Below are 17302 nucleotides of genomic sequence, written 5' to 3' on the forward strand. Positions count from 1 at the left end.
CCTCCAAGCCACTGTGCTTAACTACATTTTATGTTCATTGTGGCTCACCCTGGGTCTGGCAAAACCTCTGCACACAAGACAGCAGGGCTGACGCTCAGTTCTCTGACCAAGGGATACTCACACGGAGCCTCATACCTGAAGACAAACGAGGAGGCGGAAACGTCATATGATGAAGAATTACAGAGAACTAACTTCCCCAATGTGGCAGGGAGCCGAGTCTAACTCACGTCCGCCTTGGCTTCATAATTTATGCCAAGGGGTAGGGGACACGGTCTGGGTAACCCAGGCTGAGTGGACGAGAGGTCCAGGCCTCCTTCTCCTGCTCCTGCTCCCGGGGTGACCCGCTTCCAGCCCGCTCCGCCTCGTGTACAACCAGCGTCTCCGGAGGCTAGTGAGCGCACGCGCAGAGCAGAAGGTGCAGAGGGGTATCAGGTTCCGTGTCCGGGCGCCCAGCAGCCCGCAGCCACAGCGCCGAACCAAGACGCGAACGGCAGCATGTTGAGGGGTCACAGCAGCGGCAGCCGCTGGCCACCAGCTCCAGTTAGGCAGCTAAAGGCGCGTGCGGCTGCTGCCAAGTACAGGAGCGGCGCCGGCGCCGCACTCGCCTTAGAGAGGAGGTACCGCGATTCTTCCCAGTACTTCCGGTGAATTCCCGGTGCCGCCAGGGCCAGCCGGAAATGGAAAGGCACAAAGTACCGAGCCGGCTGGGGCCAGAAAGTGGCTACGCAAGGAACCAACATTAGAGGTCGGGGCCGGAAGGAGAAGTAGGGCGCCGCCATGACGTGTTGGGTCTAAAGGGAACGGGGCTGCCTGTCTGCTCTGCGACCGGGAAAATACAGGGCTGGGCTGGGCGCCGCCATGACAACCTGATACCGGAAAAGGCGGGGCTATCCTCCCTCATTGATCCTCCTCCGGCATCGGCCTCAAGATGTGAGTAGCGGGAGCCCCTACCTCGTATCTGCCCCCGTAGTCTTTCTCTAACCCAGTGATCTGGACTTAGGCCAGGACTCCGGGAAGAAGGATTGGCCTCTCTGTGACCTGGAGATCCGAGCCTTAGGATTCAGCGCTGTCCTTCACGAGCCTCATTTCTGCGCGTGTTCAGGCCCCGCCCTCTGAGCGGTTAGGCTCCGCCCCCTTTTCGGGTGATAAAGGAGGACTTTCAGGTCCAGTCTCAACACCCGAAGCCTTGCCCCCCAAAACCCCGGGCATCGTTCCTCACCCTGCAACCCTACGACTCCAGACTTCTCCCATGACCTCTAGGACTCCTAGAGCCGTCCTTTTAGAGCTCAAGGTTCCTCCCCCTGGATCATCTGACTTTACCTTTTGGAACTTCCGGGTCTGTCGAGTATCTCAGATCTCACCTGTAGGGCCCACAGACTTGTTCTTAGACACCACTGACCTCACGCTGGAGTTCCAGACCTTGTTCCCAAGAACTTGAAGAACTTATTTGTAGAACCCTCCAGATTTACCCCAGAGCCCCATCCTCACCCCGGGCTTCCAGATCATGCTCCTAGGACCCTGAGACCCACCCCAGGACCCGCAAACCTGCCCCAGGGCCTCAAGTCTCACTTTCAGTACCCCTGTCTTCAGGTCTCCAAGACCCTTTGGTCAAGAGACCCTTCCCCAGGACCCAAGACCTCACCCCTTGGACCTCTAACCCTCACTTTTAGGGCCTTCGAACTCATTTAGGGCTCCCAGGTTCTCTCGGAAGACTCTAGGTGTTACTTCTAAGGCCCTAAGCCTTCTCTGCATGATTCCCAAGCCTAAACTGGGGGATGCCCAGACTCCCAGGCCCTTATTCCAGGACCTCCACAGCCTGCCTTGGAATAATCAGACCTTTTTTTCAGGACCTCCGCTGTCTCCCCAGAAGCTTCCAGCCTGCTCCACAATCCCCAAGCCTCATGCCTTACCTCTCTACCTCCCTAGCCCTATCCCAGGACCCTTCAGACTCTGAGATTTGCCCAAGACCCCAGTGCCACCCCAGACTCAGATCAGAACTCCCTTTCTTGCCTACTGCCTGGAATTATCCTCAGACTATCACGTCCCACAGGCAGGCGGCCCTGGAGATCACTGCTCGCTATTGTGGCCGGGAGCTGGAGCAGTACGGCCAGTGTGTGGCAGCCAAGCCTGAGTCATGGCAACGAGACTGTCACCACCTTAAGATGAGCATTGCTCAGTGCACGTCCGCCCAGTGAGTGTGGGCAAGTACGGGGCAGGTTGTGGGGGGGGGCGGAGCAGCGGGGTGGAAGTCTCCCCGGGCCTGAAATGCCCTGTCCCTGCAGCCCAGTCATCCGGCAGATCCGCCAGGCCTGTGCGGAGCCTTTTGAGGCCTTTGAGGAATGTCTTAGACAGAACGAGGCAGCCGTGGGCAACTGTGCAGAACATGTGCGCCGCTTCCTGCGGTGTGCCGAGCAGGTGCAGCCGACACACACACCCTCTACCGCAGAGGTAAGACAGCGGCTCGGCAGGCACTTCATCCCCTCCCTGCATCTTCCCAGCTGCTCAGAGTGAAGACCTTGGAGTCAGCCTCAGCCCCACGCAGACCTTTACCTTGCATCCCGCTTCCGGAACATCAGAACGTGTTCCCCTCTTCCCCACTCCATAGCCCCTGCTTCTCCAGCCATCTTCTCCACCCCTCCACAGCCAGGGTACCTGCCCCAGCCTTCTCCCTGGTCTCCCTGAATCCCCTCTTACCTTGCCTCCATGCGGTGGCCAGAGAGGACGTTTAGGAACTGAAAACTAGTTGCATTACACCTTTGCTTAAATCTCCTCGGTGACTTCTCATCCACACTGAGAACAAAATCCCAGGTTCCTGCTGGCTTTCTGTGTTCTTCCCCAGGCTGACCTGACCCACCTCCTCCCTTACCCACTCTCCCTTTCTCGTGCTCACCGCCTCTCAGCTGTGTGGGCAATGGGGTTAAGGATGGGGCAAAAAAGTCTTAACTGTTTTTAATGTATACAGTACCTAAACATATATACAGTATATCTATGGTATTAAAGTGTCATGGATGGGTGCAATTTTTAAAAATGTCTAAAAACTCCTTGGGGGACAATAATTTTAAAAAAGGTTGAGAAATGCTGGTTTAGATGTTTACTGTCTCCCCCACTGGCCTGCAAGCTCCAAAGGCAAAAGTCACATCTTTCACCAGCTCCCTCTCCACCCCCTCTCATTTGCCCCTCTCTCGGTTCCTGGGACCCCATCTTCTCTGTTCGCACCCAGAAGAGGAGGCTTCTCTTGGACCTCCATGCTGTCTGTTTTACCTCATTCAGTCCGTTCTCTGTGAAGGTCCCAGAGGAACTCTGACTGTGTACTGCTTCATGGCTCGCATTGACCAGACCAAGTCTACACTCTGGCACAGCCTCTCGGGCCCTGCAGGATATGGCCTCTGGCCCTACCTCTCTACCCGGCATCCACCTCAGGCTCTGTGTTTCCTGCCCCAGTGAACATGCAGTTACGCGAATGCCGGTCTCTCCTGCTGCCAGGCCTTTATCTCACTGTTTCCCTCTGCCTGGACTGCCCTTCTGATTCCATCTGACTAATTCTTAGTCCAGCTTCGATGTCACCTCCCTCAGAAAATGCCGTCATGGCCCATCTGCATGCTCCCAAGACCCCTGTGCTCCCTCCACTATGGCTTACATTTTACTGCCTTGGAACTGCTTCCCTCCCATTGCCTGTTTCAGAGGAGTTCTTGGCTAAAGACTGGGGAAATGCCCCTCTACCAGGCCCTGTAGACATTGGGTTTTTGTTTTTTTTTTTTTTTTGCCTATTTTTGTTTAATTTATTTCTTTTAAGACCACCTCCTTGCAATTTCCAGAGAGAAAATACAAAACAAGAAACAGACTTGGTTTCAAATACATAAACAGTGTGCTGGAGTTTAAAGCATCACTGATAACATTGTTACAGAAGAGTGTCAGCTTACTCCAGGGCACCTCAGTATCCTGAGGGATAAACATGATCTCTGTCTCCCTCCCACCGGGATGTGCTCAGATGTAAGTCACTGCTCCTGCTCTTTGACATATTTTCCATGTAGAAGATATGGAGCCTGGAAATCATGCTGACAGTTGGAGTAGGCCATTCCTAACCCCATTCCAGAACCAAAGGCTAATGGCCACATTCTTCTTTTAAAGAAGGTAAGTGAGAAAACAAGTCCTAATCCAAAACCAGTACCTATCTTCACGACGGCATCCGCCAAGCACCGGTCCCACTTCCTGCCGAGCTCAGAATCCGACATGTTCCCCTCCCGCAGTTCCAGCTTTTCGGACCGGGTTTTTGTTTTTTTTTAAATAAGACACAGATAAGTGAAAGGTTCAGGTTCCAAGAGCAGACACCAGTGAGATGGACTTCTAATTCTTCTCAGCAATGATTGCATACTGTTCACGCTAGTTTATTCATTATATTTTGGTGCTACTTCTTTCAAGTTTTTTTGAGCGTCTGAACAAAGACCCCCACCTTCCTATCTTAGGGCCAGTTGCTCCCTCCCTCCCGGAATGAGCAACCAGGGCTCTCCCTGGTCTTCCTGGGGTCACCCCTGCCCTGCCCCCCTGCTACTCTCTGTCTCCCCGCTGGTAGCCAAAGGAGCTTTTAAAAACGGAAATTGGGTCACATCTGTCCCCTTTAAAGCCTGTGGTTTTCCAGTGCACTCCGAGTAATTAACCCCACACCCAGCTTCTCCTCACTGCCCTCTCCTTCCCGTAATGGCATCGCAGCTGCAGCTTTCCCTCTCTGATTGGGGGCAGTGACATTCAGGCCTCCTCTCTTCTCTAGTCTCCAAAATAGCAGACACACAGGCCCATCTCATAAAACAGAGTATAGAGACATCTCGTGTTAACGCAGCTGACAGCGTAAAGTGCTACTTGCACCTCCCGCCCCACACACCTCTGCTCTTTACCCTGACGTGGTCTTCCTTGTAGGATTTACCCGCTGACACATTTTTGTTCATTTGTTGTCTGTCCCTCCCTAGAGTCAGAGACGTGTGTCTGCTGCATCCATGCTGGGTCCCTAGTACCTGTCACAGTGCTGGGCACACAGCAGGTGCCGTGTAAACGCAGCGGAATGCTGCCTTCCCTGCTCCCAGTGACGGCTCGCTGCCCCCGAGGTCATCGCCTGACACCCTCTCCCTCCAGGCTGTGAGCCCCGCAAGGGCAGCCTCTGCTGTGTCTACCTAATCTCGCCAGCAGTGGTCCCAGGGCCAGGCACCCAAGAGGTGCTAGTAGATGTTGATGTGGCTCTTTTCTGCAGGCACAGCCACTTCCTGCCTCCTGAGGACCCTTCAGACCGTAGGAGAACTGGACATGAGTGACTGCACTTGATGCCTCCAGCCCTGAAGAGTGGCCAGGTGGAGTCCTGAGGGCTGTGGACATGGGCCTGGGTTCCCTGGACATCAGGACTCACAATAAATAAAGACTATACCAGGCTTTGGTTCCTGCCTTCAGCACCTGAGGGGCCCTGTTCCCCAGCTTCACCTAGTGTGCCAAGGAGGGGCCTGGGGCATGGGGCAAGCTGCTCTGTGCGTTCACCAGGGTTAAGGCGACCCCTCTTCCCTCCTCAGCTCTGCCAACATCAATTTCCTGTCTCCTGCTGCACGGATACAGAGAAGGGCTCCTTCTCACTTTAACTGTAGCATTTACAAGTCTTCATTGAGTGTTTCCTTGAAGCTTAGGGGGCAATAAATAACACACCTCCTTCCCTCCTGAGTTCAGAACCAGTTGAGCAATAGACATGGGCATGAGGCAGTGCAGGTGAAAACACTGGCTTTTGTATTGAAAACAGCTGCACTGACGGATGTGGCTTAGAGTTTGCTGCGCTGGACTTCTCTTCTGTCTTGGTTTGTATCCTTCCAGAGTCCAACCCGGAGAATTTGAGTGCAGGTCGTATCCGGGGGCATGATTCCAGGAATACTCGTAGGGAAGTGGAGAGGTGTGACAGAGAGGAAGGCAGCCAATAAAAGGTGCATTATCAAGCCAGTTACTGCTGTGGGCAACTGAGGCTCAGTCCCACCTGGGACTTCTGGGAGACGGCACAGAACATAACCTCAGCTCCCCCATCCCAGGGGCAAGGAAGTTGGGGTGTATGTACACCAACTCCCCATCTGACATTGAGGGATGTTTTCATGGGCATTGACTGCCCTATGCGTGGTCGAGTGCCCTCCTGCCACCAAGAGAGGGCCCTGAGCAGAGAGCAGCGGGGAGTCAAGTGAGCAGCCTTCGGCACACAGGAGAGGGTGCTGAGTGGATCGGGTAGGTACCCGCAGTGGCTGCTGCAGCTTCTTAATGTTTCTCTGCAGGATTACAGGCTCCGTGGGCACAGCTGGTTGATCCGTCTTCCTGCAGGGGCAGGTCCTAAGGGGCAGAGGGTAGACAGGCAAGTATGCAGAGAGAGAGCCCAGAGCCTGCACCCAGCTTCACCATTCAGACACGTTGCTCTTCCCTGGAGCGTAATCCAGACTTAGAGAAACTGGAAGTGACTGGTCAGCGCTGAGCGGACTGGCTATTTGAAATCTAAGGCTCGTGCTCTGGCTTGGAAAAATGAGCTGGGAGTCTCTCCCGGGGATCTGACACCTAAAACAAAAGTTAGTTGTTGGTGTCCATGGTGGGAGTCCTATGCAGTCAGGGTTGCGAGGGTCCTTGGATGCCATGTGGCCCAAGCAAGAAAACCCAGGTTGTGGAGAGAGGATTGTAATCAGTTCCTGTGGTCCCTGAAAGGGCTGCTTGGGTCCTGGTGGCTTTCTGTTCCCAGCTCCAGTTTCCTTGGGCTGTGGATTGAGCCCTCAGATTTCTGTGTGTGTTTTCAGCCAACCTGTCTTTACTCGAGTAAGCCAGGGTGGGGTTCTCTCCATGTGACTGAAAGAAGTGATAAGAGCAGGCAAAATGGCGGTGGAGACTACGTTTCAGAACATCTCTAACAGGCCTCTCTTCCACTAGGCTAGACCAGCTTCCTTATATGGTGGGTCTCAGGGGTCCACGAGAGCAAAAATGGAAACAAAGTCACCGCATTTACCAAATTCTACTAGTTGAAGTAAATCATGAGGCCAACCCAGATTAAAGGCCCTGGATACTCTGCCTCTTTTTTGGCGGGGAAGGGACTCCACCTCTATGGCGTTTGCCTGCAAAGAATTTTTGCCCATATTTACCCATTAAAACTTCACAGTTCCTATTCTTGCGTCTGTTTGGGTAAAATGTATTTTTCTAAGAATTTTTCACATGACCTGAATTTTTCAGTTGTCATCAATTTGTTCTTACTATCCTCATATTATCTTAAGGTCTGTCAAACCTGTAACAAAGGCCCCTTTTTCTTTTTTTTTTTTTTTTGCGGTACGCGGGCCTCTCACTGCTGTTGCCTCTCCCGTTGTGGAGCACAGGCTCCGGACGTGCAGGCTCAGCGGCCATGGCTCACGGGCCCAGTCGCTCCGCTGCATGTGGGATCCTCCCGGACCGGGGCGCAAGCCCACGTCCCCTGCATCGGCAGGCGGACTCTCAACCCCTGCGCCACCAGGGAAGCCCGGCCCCTTTTTCATTTCTCTCTTTTCTTCTTTTGGCTGAGCCACGTGGCTTGTGGGATCTTAGTTCCCACCTGGGCCCTCGGCAGTGAGAGTGTGGAGTCCTAACCACTGGACCGCCAGGGAGTTCCCCCTTTTTCATTTCTGACACTGGTTATTTGTGTCCTCTTCCTTTTTTTCTTCATGAGTCTTGACAGGAGTTTATCAATATTATTAATCTTTTCACAGACTCTGCTTTTGGCTTTGTTGGTGCTATTTCATATATTTATTTTTAATTTAAATCTCTTCTTTATTATTACTTTCTTTTCTTGGATTTAATTTTCTGCTTTCTACCCTTTTGAATGTTTAGCTCACTGATTTTCCGCCTTTTCCCTTTTCTAATATATGCACTTTTTCCCCAAAGCATGGCTATTTTGCTTTTTTCATTGATCTCAGATTACTTAGACGTTTAAAATTGTATTTTTAAATTTTTAAACATATGGGGATTTTTCTAGTTATCTTGCCTAATTGCAATTGGGTTGAGAACATATTTTATATGATTTCAGTCTTTTGAAATCTGTTTAGACTTTCTGGCTTGGCATATGGTCAGTTTTTGTTGATGTGCCTTATGTGCTTGAATCCTTGGCTCATGATGCATTATCTTAGCTTGGATTCCCCCAGAAACAGACTTCGAGACAAGGGTTTGGGAGATGATCCCAGAAAGCACTGGTAGAGCTGTGAGAAGCGAGGCAGGGAAGGGAAGGCAGCACATCAGAGGTGCCTTTTCAAGCAAGGTATTACTGTGGGCAGCAGCTTCATTCTCTGGGCAACTCTGGGAAGCAGTGGAAATAGGCTTCCCGCTCTCGTGGTGAGGGCATTTGTACACCCTTCATTTGGTTGAGGGCTACTTAAGGGGATGGGTTTTTTGTTTTTTGTGGGGTCTTTTTTTTTTAGTTTGGCCTGTGGGATTTTGGTTCCCTGACCAGGGCTCGAACCCGTGCCCCCTGCAGTGGAAGCACAGAGTGTTAACCACTGGACCACCAGGGGAGTCCCAAGGGGATGAATTTTTAATTCCCTGCCACCTCCCGCTTGCCACACACCAGGCACAGTGGGCTCTGGTGGAGAGGAATCTCGCCAGCAAAGATCAGCTGCCTTGCCTGCTTCACCCACTGGGTTCACGTCTGTGGCCGCACCTGTGGCCACAGCTGCCGTTGCTCCAGTCATGGCTGCCTCAGCAGCAGCCAGCGCCATCCTGACCACCTTTGCTGCCTGTCACTACTGAGGCCATCACCGCATCCCACCATAGCCACCGTTGGTGGAGGTATTGAAATAACAAGAATGCCTTCAAAATGCTTGACTCCGCAAAGAATGGCTACATTCAACCCAGGAGGCCAATGAGAAGTGGTGGTCATGAAGGCGGGGGAAGCACTGGGAAGAGGGTGGGGAGGGACAGACGCCAGTGTTGGGGGGACGTGTGTGCATGCCGAAGGGGTTGAGTGAGCTGCTAAGGCTCAGGATTCTGAGAGGCGGCAGAATTCCAGTCAAGGTTTCAGAGCCGCAGAGTTCGGCTCGGGCTGCAAATGGGCTTGGGCGGCTCCTTGGCCGGTGATGGCGGTGGCCTGGCAGTTCCTCCTGACCCTGTTAATGTCGGGGCCAGGCCTGGGGAGGATGGCGCCCTAGAGCCCGGCCTCGCCGGGGTAGGGGCGGGAGGGGACCCGAAGTCTGCTGCAGCGCTGGGGTGCCAGCTTTAGGAGAGGCTCTGACTTTGACTCTTGGGGCCAGCTGGTGGAGGCGGTAGAGGAGTATCAGATATTAGCAAGACACCTACAAAAAGAGGCCCAAGCTCAGCACAGTAATTCTGAATTCACCGAAGAACAAAAGAAAACCATAGGCAAAATGGCAACATGCTTGGAATTACGAAGTGCAGCTTTACAGTCCACACGGTCCCAAGAAGAATTTAAACTGGAGAATCTGAAGAAGCTAGAACCAACCCTAAAGAATATCCTTACATATACGAAAGAATTCCCATTTGATGTTCAGCCTGTCCCCTTAGGAAGGATTTTAGCACCTGCTGAAGAAGAGAATTTGGAATTTGAAGAAGATGGAGAAGAGGGTGGTGCTAGAGCGGGGTCTCCTGATGCCTTTCCTGCTAGAGTTCCCCGTACTTTATTACCAAGGTTGCCATCAGAACCAGCAGTGACGTTACTCACTATTAGAATTGAGAAAATTGGCCTGAAAGAAGCTGGGCAATGCATTGATCCTTATATCACAGTTAGTGTAAAAGATCTGGATGGCATAGATTTAACTCCTGTGCAAGATACTCCGGTGGCTTCATGAGAAGAAGATACGTATGTTCATTTTAATGTGGACATTGAACTCCAGAAGCATGTTGAAAAATTAACCAAAGGTGCAGCTATTTTCTTTGAATTCAAACACTACAAGCCGAAACCAGCACCAGGTGTTTTGCTTTCATGGTGATGGATGAAATTAAACCTGAGCCAATTGTCATGGAACTATACAGGAAACCCACTGACTTTAAAAGAAAGAAATTGCAACTGCTGACCAAGAAACCACTTTATCTTCATCTGCATCAAACTGTGCACAAGGAATGATCGCGACATGAATACCCTGGAACTTCGGTGAGTCTCAGCACTCGGTAGAAACCATCCTAGCTCTGTGTAGCACATTCGCCCTTCAACAGGCAGGAAGCAAGCCGTACCCGGGCCAGCAGGCCAGAGTGAGTCCATTACAAAGCTGTAGCACAGAATTCAAAGTCCAGCACGTCACCGATGTAAAAGACTCCTTTGGATACAGGCTTATTGTAGATCTTGAAACGTTCTCGCTTTTCTATTAATTGTGCAATGAATAGCCTCTTTTCTAATGTGCCGCTCCTCCTGCCCTGCTTCCCGGAACGACACTGTTGTGGGTGGGGTGTGCTCACCTTCACGCTTAATACAGCAATAAGCGTGTGCTAGAGCTTACACCCCCGTCCGCTTCCGCTCCGATGTGCTCTTCGGTTTTTCCAGTTAATGTCAAACGTTGGGTTGATGTGGGTAGGATAGTATGAAACTACTTTGAGGGGAATTGGATCAATTATGCTGCCCAAGGTCAGTCTGGAAATTTATAGGCTGCTTCTCGGGGACGGCCTTTGATTCACCCTGATCTCACGGTTCTCCTGCTTAGAAATGGTGTGTCTTGGGCCTCCCTGGTGGCACAGTGGTTGAGAGTCCGCCTGCCGATGCAGGGGACGCGGGTTCGTGCCCCGGTCCGGGAAGATCCCACATGCCGTGGAGCGGCTGGGCCCGTGAGTCATGGCCGCTGAGCCTGTGTGTCCGGAGCCTGTGCTCCGCAACGGGAGAGGCCACAACAGTGAGAGGCCCGCGTACCGCAAAAAAAAAAAAAAAAAAAGTAAGCTAGCTTTTACCATAAAGTGTGCTGCTTTTCAAAAGTCCGGCTGCCACACCCTAGACCAAATAAATCAGAATCTCCTGGGGTAAGACCCAGACATGGGTATTTTTTTTTAAATACCGATTTTAAATTTTATTTCAATATGCAACCAAGAACCACTGCCCTGGTGGAATTCCTCATTTTTGGTTGACTGCGTTTTGTAATATTAACTTGTTTGGAAATAAAGTTCTGAAAGTTGTTGACCCTATTTCTGAAGCCCCTGATGATCTAGAATTTACAGAGTCTGGGAGCCTATGAGTGTCACAATAATATTTCTTTCTAACCCAATGAATAGGGCTTCCCTGGTGGCGCAGTGGTTGAGAATCCGCCTACTGATGCAGGGGATATGGGTTCGTGTCCCGGTCCGGGAAGATCCCACACGCCGCGGAGCGGCTGGGCCCGTGAGCCATGGTCACTGAGCCTGCATGTCCGGAGCCTGTGCCCTGCAACAGGAGAGGCCACAACACTGAGAGGCCTGCGTACCACACACACACACACACACACATACACACACACACACACACACACAAGCTAACCCAATGAATATTTACCAGTGAGGTGGTGACATACAAAACAAGGTCAGATCCAAGTAATTTACATCCTTTCCTCTCTCTGATGGGCCAGAAATTATGGGATGCAAGGTGTGTCAGTTCAACTGGACAGAAGGAAAGGGTGTCACTCTAAAAAGCATTAAGCAGCAAAAATGTCAAGGACATGGACAAGTTTGTGCAATAAGGGGACCTGCCCTCCTGAGTCTTCCAAGGCCAGAGACCTGGGCACTGCTGCTGGGACTGTGCTGGCTGTGGAGCATGTCATGTCCAAAGTCAAATCTCTTACTTCCCAGGAGAAGACATTGAAGATAACACGGTGACCTCTATGCAGCAGTGTGAGGTGCTGGCGAGAAAAAGGAGGGAAATGCAGATCAGAAAAATGGAAAAAGAGAACAACTCCAAAGATTCTGTACCCAACAGAGCGTGAGCCCCAGGGAACCAAGTCCAGGGAAGCATATTTACATATGTTCGTAAGACACGTAAAGGCAAGACTTTAAAAAAGAAGACAGCAAATAAAATAGTACTAATTTAAATGGATATAACCTATACAGACTAAAAATGACAATGACATGTTTCTTCTTGTCTGATGATACAGTAAAATAGTTTTGCTTTTTCTCTTTCCTTTTCCAGTAATAATTCTCTAAACTGCCTGCAGTCTTTTTTTTTTTTTTTAATTTTATTTCTTTATTTATTTGGCTGTTTTGGGTCTCTGTTTCTGTGCGAGGGCTTTCTCCAGTTGAGGCGAGTGGGGGCCACTCCTCATTGCGGTGTGCGGGCCTCACTGTCGTGGCCTCTCCCGTCGCGGAGCACAGGCTCCAGATGTGCAGGCTCAGTAGTTGTGGTGCACGGGTTTAGTTGCTCCATGGCATGTGGGATCTTCCCAGACCGGGGCTCGAACCCATGTCCCCTGCATTGGCAGGCAGATTCTTAACCACTGAGCCACCAGGGAAGCTCCTGCCTGCAGTCTTTAGGATGTCTTATTTTCTTTCATTTAGTGGTAAAACTGAGAATCCTAATGATTCCGTGTTCAATGCTTTTGTTGAGAGAATGTTTAGCTTGATGTCATCACATTGGCCTGACACCAGGAATCGTGTGATGTGTGCCTTCTGAGAGTAGAACTTCAAGGCAAAGTGAATTGTATGTAATAGAGTAAAAGTGATCAAGTAAAACAAAACAAACAAACAAAAAATCCTCACTTAATTCTTCTTTACATTTCGAGAAAAGGAAAAGTGACCAAAATGCACATTATGAAAGCCTCAATATCACAGGTAAATAAATCACATCTCTTTTTAGCAAAATGTGTCTAGGACACTTAGCAAGTAAGATCTTTTCGTTTTCTTTGGTAAGGAGCATATATACTGAATGGGATTTGCCAAAATTTACATTTGAGCTCTCTGCTGAATATGCAGATAAATAAGCAAAGTCTAGTTTGTATTTGTATAAGAGATCAGCATTTTTTTGTTTTATGTTTTCTGCAACTTCAAGGCAACCTTCATAGAAATATAGAAATGATTTGAAACTCCAGTTTTCATTTAAAAAGTACCTAAGAGCTAGGGGAAACATTTGTTGTGGTTGCCATGCATGCCTCAGTTGAGTCACTGTAGAAAGTATGATCATTGGTGAGATCCGATTGAGTCAGTTTTGCACTGTAAGGGGCCAACACACCTGTTACGCTCTAGAGTTTACCTTTTTGTTGGCACACAAGACGTTTTAGTTGCAATATCTGAATGAGGAAATGTAATTCTACTCAGTTTCATAGAGCCATCAAGGGAACAATATGCTAATCGTACATGTTTGTGTCAATTCAATGGCTGCTGTTTTCAGCTGAGCTTTGGTGTCTTTTGGGGAGACAAACAAGCAAACAAACACACTGGCTTTTTTTTTTTAAATAAATTTATTTTATTATTTATTTTTGGCTGCTGTGGGTCTTTGTTGCAGTGCGCGGGCTTTCTCTAGTTGCGGCGAGCTGGGGGCTACTCTTCGTTGTGGTGCGCGGGCTTCTCGTTGCAGTGGTTTCACTTGTTGCGGAGCACGGGCTCTAGGCGCACGGGCTTCTGTAGTTGTGGCACGTGGGCTCATTAGTTGTGGCTCGCGGGCTCTAGAGCGCAGGCTCAGTAGTTGTGGCGCACCGGCTGAGTTGCACTGCAGCACGTGGGATCTTCCCGGACCAGGGCTCGAACTTGTGTCCCTTGCATTGGCAGGCGGATTCGTAACCACTGCGCCACCAGGGAAGTCCCAACACACTGGCTTTTGATAGATTTATAAGTACTTGCCTGTCTCATCCTGAACTTGTGAGATTCAATCTCCACGTGTGCTTTCATATACTCTTTTCCACCATGTACAATCCCCAATTTTTTTCTGCATAGTGTGCAGTGTGATATATTTTGGTTACTTACTTTCCTAATCCAGTTATATATGTCCTTCCATCTGTCATTAAAATAACATAAACATTTAATCTGTGTTTTATGTGTTAGCTGGGTCATGCTGGCATTGGTACTATAATTATTCTCATTTTCATTATCTGAACTCCTAGAAAACAAAGTCACGATATTCACAATGTTAAATATTAAACTATCAGTGTCCCAGTCCAAAGTACAACAGTTAATCCACAGAGACAGAGTATTAACATACAACTGCAATGTACTTGTTACACATTTAAGTTGCATCATTCAGAGTGATGCAGTGATGGAGCATTCAATACTCTGAGTCAAATTATAGATTGGGAGGAAAACAACAAGAACAATGGCAGGAATTCCCTGCAGTCCAGTGGTTAGGACTCTGTGCCTCCACTGCAGGGGGCCCGGGTTCGATCCCTGCTCAGGGAACTAAGATTCCGCAAGCTGTGCTGCACGGTCAAAAAAAAGGCAGGTGGTCAACTTCTGAAATTTAATCTCCACTCAGACTTCTCTGCCAAACTCCAGACTTACATATCAATTGCCTACTCGACGTTTCTTTTTTTTTTTTTTTAAATTACTACACTTTATTTTATTTTGTTATTTATTTTTTGGCTGCAGTGGGTCTTTGTTGCTGCCCACAGGTTTTCTCCAGTTGCAGTGAGCAGGGGCTACTCTTCATTGAGGTTCGCAGGCTTCTCATTGTGGTGGCTTCTCTTGTTGTGGAGCACGGGCTCTAGGTAGTTGCAGCACGTGGGCTCAGTAGTTGTGGCTCGCAGGCTTTAGAGCGCAGGCTCAGTAGATGGGGCGCACCGGCTTAGTTGCTCTGTGGCATGTGGGATCTTCCCGGACCGGGGCTTGAACCCGTGTCCCCTGCATTGGCAGGTGCATTCTTAACCCCTGCGCCACCAGGGAAGTCCCAACGTTTCTATTTTGATGTCTTGAAACATCTCAATATTACCGTGTTCAGAGCTGAGCTTCTGATTCTCCTCCTAAAACTGTTCCACCTCTGCCTTCCCTAACTCAGGCAGATCCATTCTACCCGCTGTGCAGGCCAACGGCCTTGCAAGCCTCCTTAACCCACTTTTCTTTTACACCCAATATCCAGTGCATTTGGAAATCTCATTGGCTCCTTTTTCAAAATATATCCACCATCCTTGTACCTCTCAGTACCTCCTGTTACCAAATCCAGCAGGAACCACCATCCCTCACACCTGGGTTTCTACACAGCCTCGTCCCTGCTCTCCAAGTTTCTCCTCACTCCCACCCTGAGTGTGTTCTCAGTACAAAAGCTAGAGGGATTCTTTTAAATGTGTAAGTCAGAATATCTGTCACTTCTCCATCTGAAACTGTGCAAAGGTATATCATCTCAGAGCAAAAGCCAAAGTCCGTAGAGTAGCCTGTGACGCCCCACGCCCTCTGGGCACCCTCTGGGCGCCCTCCTCCTCATTCCTTCTGAGCTCATTTCCTTCCAAGTTCCCAGCCACGTGGTCTCATGCCTGCTCTTCGAACACTCCAGGAGTGGCGCTGCCTCAGGGCCTTTGCTTAATTCTACTGGGAACCTTCTTCTGCCAGAGAAACATGTGACTGTCACCTCTAAGTCTTTTCTCAAATGTCACCTTCCTACCACCCTACTTAGCACAGATACGTACCTCTTGCCCTGCACTTCGGACAACCTGCTCTTTTCCTTTTATCACCTCTTCGCCTACCTTATTTATTAGTATTATTGCTTACAGTCTGTCTCTCCCACTCCAATAGGCAGGAATCTTTGTTTCATCTGTTCATTGGTATATCCAAAGCCTTGAGGATAGTGTCTGATAGGTGCTCAATAAATATTTTATTATTTTATTTTATTTTATTTTATTTTTGGCCGTGCTGTGTGGCCTGCAGGATCCTAATTCCCCCACCGGGGATCAAACCGGTGCCCCCTGCGGTGGAAGCTCAGAGCCCTAACCACTGGACCAGCAGGAACTTCCTCGATATATATTTTAGAATGAACGAAAGAGGTGATCACCATGCCCTGTTCAGGTCACAGCCTGGGAAGTGTGGCTGGAGCTGTCGTGGGGAGGTTCGGGGCCCCGGAGTGGCGGTGAAATGGTAGGCTGAGGCCTCAGGGCCCAGAGGTTCACCGTTGCACTCCCTCACCTCTGCCCTAAGTAGCTCTAGCCTGTTTATCAAGGTTGCATCATCGTCTGGGGAAGAAGTTTCGTTAGAAATGCAAGTATCATCTTGTTTTGAAAGACAGCCAGATCCCTCAAAGTTGCTCAGATCTGTAGGCAGGCTGTGCTAAATCAGCTCAGATGACATTTGAGCAAAGACTTGCTGCCAGGTCCAGGGCATGCGATCGAATCTCAGTGCAGAGAGAGGGGAGGGGGCAGCAATGAGATATGGTAAACATTTGTTTGTCTGCTCCACCTAGTAATGCTCTAGGGCTCAGAGACCTCCACTTGACCTTCTGCGCACATCAAGCAGATGAAGGAAGAGAGAGAGCTTGAGGATCATGGAGAGGTTTTTTAGGGGCCAGTTCTGGAAGTGCTGGTGTACATCACTACTGCCACCAACCAGAACTCAGCCCCACCTCACGGCAAGGGATGCTGAGAGATGTAGCCTACTTCTGTGCTCCGGAGGCAAAGCAAGTAAGCACTCAGCATTGCCTTTGCCACCTAGGTACCCTGCATAATTCGGGGACAATACTCAGGGCTGTAGAATAAGTAGAGTACCAGGCACACACTGGTGTGGATGCGAGACGTGTGTGGCCTGGAACAGCCTTTCTGGAAGGCGATGTGGAAGAATCTTGTTCCCTTTGTAGGAATTTATGCTACAGAATCATGAGTGTACAGATGTAAGTGTACAAGAACGCATCCAGCAATGCAGTTCACAGTGATACAAATTGGAAACATTGGACAAAAAATGGGATGCAGATCATTTAGAAACAAAGACAGGGACTTCGTCGGCAGTCCGGTGGTTAAGACTCTGCATTTCCATTGCAGGGGGCATGGGTTCGATCCCTGGTTGGGGCACTCACATCCCACGTGCCACGTGGCATGGCCAAAAACAAATAAAGATAGATCTTCTTATATTGTCATCTGAACAGATGTCCAATAAGATGCAAATTGTACTGTCATTGTAGTGTGATCTCAGGAAGAATATTTATGCATTAATGTTTAAAATACATAGTATTTGCACATGGTACAAAAATTCGAAAGGTAGAAAAGGCTATCCACTGAAAAATCTCCCTGTCACCCCTGCTCCAGGTCATCAAGTTCATCTCCTTACAGGCAACCTATGCTACCAGTTTCTTGTATATCTTTCTAGAAGCATCTTATGTATACACCAGCAAAGGCATACATATGTGGGCACATTCCCACACATATGTACGTGTAACTTGATCCTCCTTTTTTATACAAATCCTAACTTACTGTACATATATTTTTTT

At 49.5% G+C, this 17302-nt stretch overlaps 2 protein-coding genes and 1 pseudogene across 3 annotated transcripts; 2 read left to right on the plus strand and 1 right to left on the minus strand.

Moving 5' to 3' along the window:
• Positions 1-392: 392 nt before the first annotated feature.
• CHCHD5 (coiled-coil-helix-coiled-coil-helix domain containing 5) lies at positions 393-7043 on the plus strand. Of its 2 annotated transcripts, none has more exons than XM_059079114.2 (4): positions 393-930; positions 2051-2191; positions 2283-2448; positions 5240-7043. In XM_059079114.2, coding segments are annotated over exons 1-4 (333 nt in total). In that variant the 5' UTR covers positions 393-928; the 3' UTR covers positions 5264-7043. The 2 variants fall into 2 exon arrangements, with proteins under 2 accessions (XP_058935097.1, XP_066863339.1); XM_067007238.1 differs by having other exon boundaries at positions 676-930; positions 4962-7043.
• On the minus strand, positions 3894-4259 carry LOC131765478 (MICOS complex subunit MIC10). Its single transcript, XM_059079116.2, has one exon. The coding sequence runs from the start codon at positions 4230-4232 to the stop codon at positions 3996-3998; it is 237 nt and encodes a 78-aa protein (XP_058935099.1). The 5' UTR covers positions 4233-4259; the 3' UTR covers positions 3894-3995.
• Positions 7044-9083: 2040 nt separating the features above from the next.
• On the plus strand, positions 9084-10660 carry LOC131765762 (axin interactor, dorsalization-associated protein pseudogene; annotated as a pseudogene).
• The last annotated feature ends 6642 nt before the right edge of the window (positions 10661-17302 follow it).

Source organism: Kogia breviceps, chromosome 11 (genome assembly GCF_026419965.1).
Source record: "Kogia breviceps isolate mKogBre1 chromosome 11, mKogBre1 haplotype 1, whole genome shotgun sequence".
Taxonomy (NCBI): Eukaryota; Metazoa; Chordata; class Mammalia; order Artiodactyla; family Physeteridae; genus Kogia; species Kogia breviceps.

Bases quoted from the DNA above. Each gene is read 5' to 3' on its own strand.
- CHCHD5 (XM_067007238.1), top strand. The intron at 2,192-2,282 runs GTGAGTGTGGGC...CTGTCCCTGCAG, and splicing joins GCTCAGTGCACGTCCGCCCA to CCCAGTCATCCGGCAGATCC. The intron at 2,449-4,961 runs GTAAGACAGCGG...GTCCCTCCCTAG, and splicing joins ACACACCCTCTACCGCAGAG to AGTCAGAGACGTGTGTCTGC.
- LOC131765478 (XM_059079116.2), bottom strand. From the start codon at position 4,232: ATGTCGGATTCTGAGCTCGGCAGGAAGTGGGACCGGTGCTTGGCGGAT.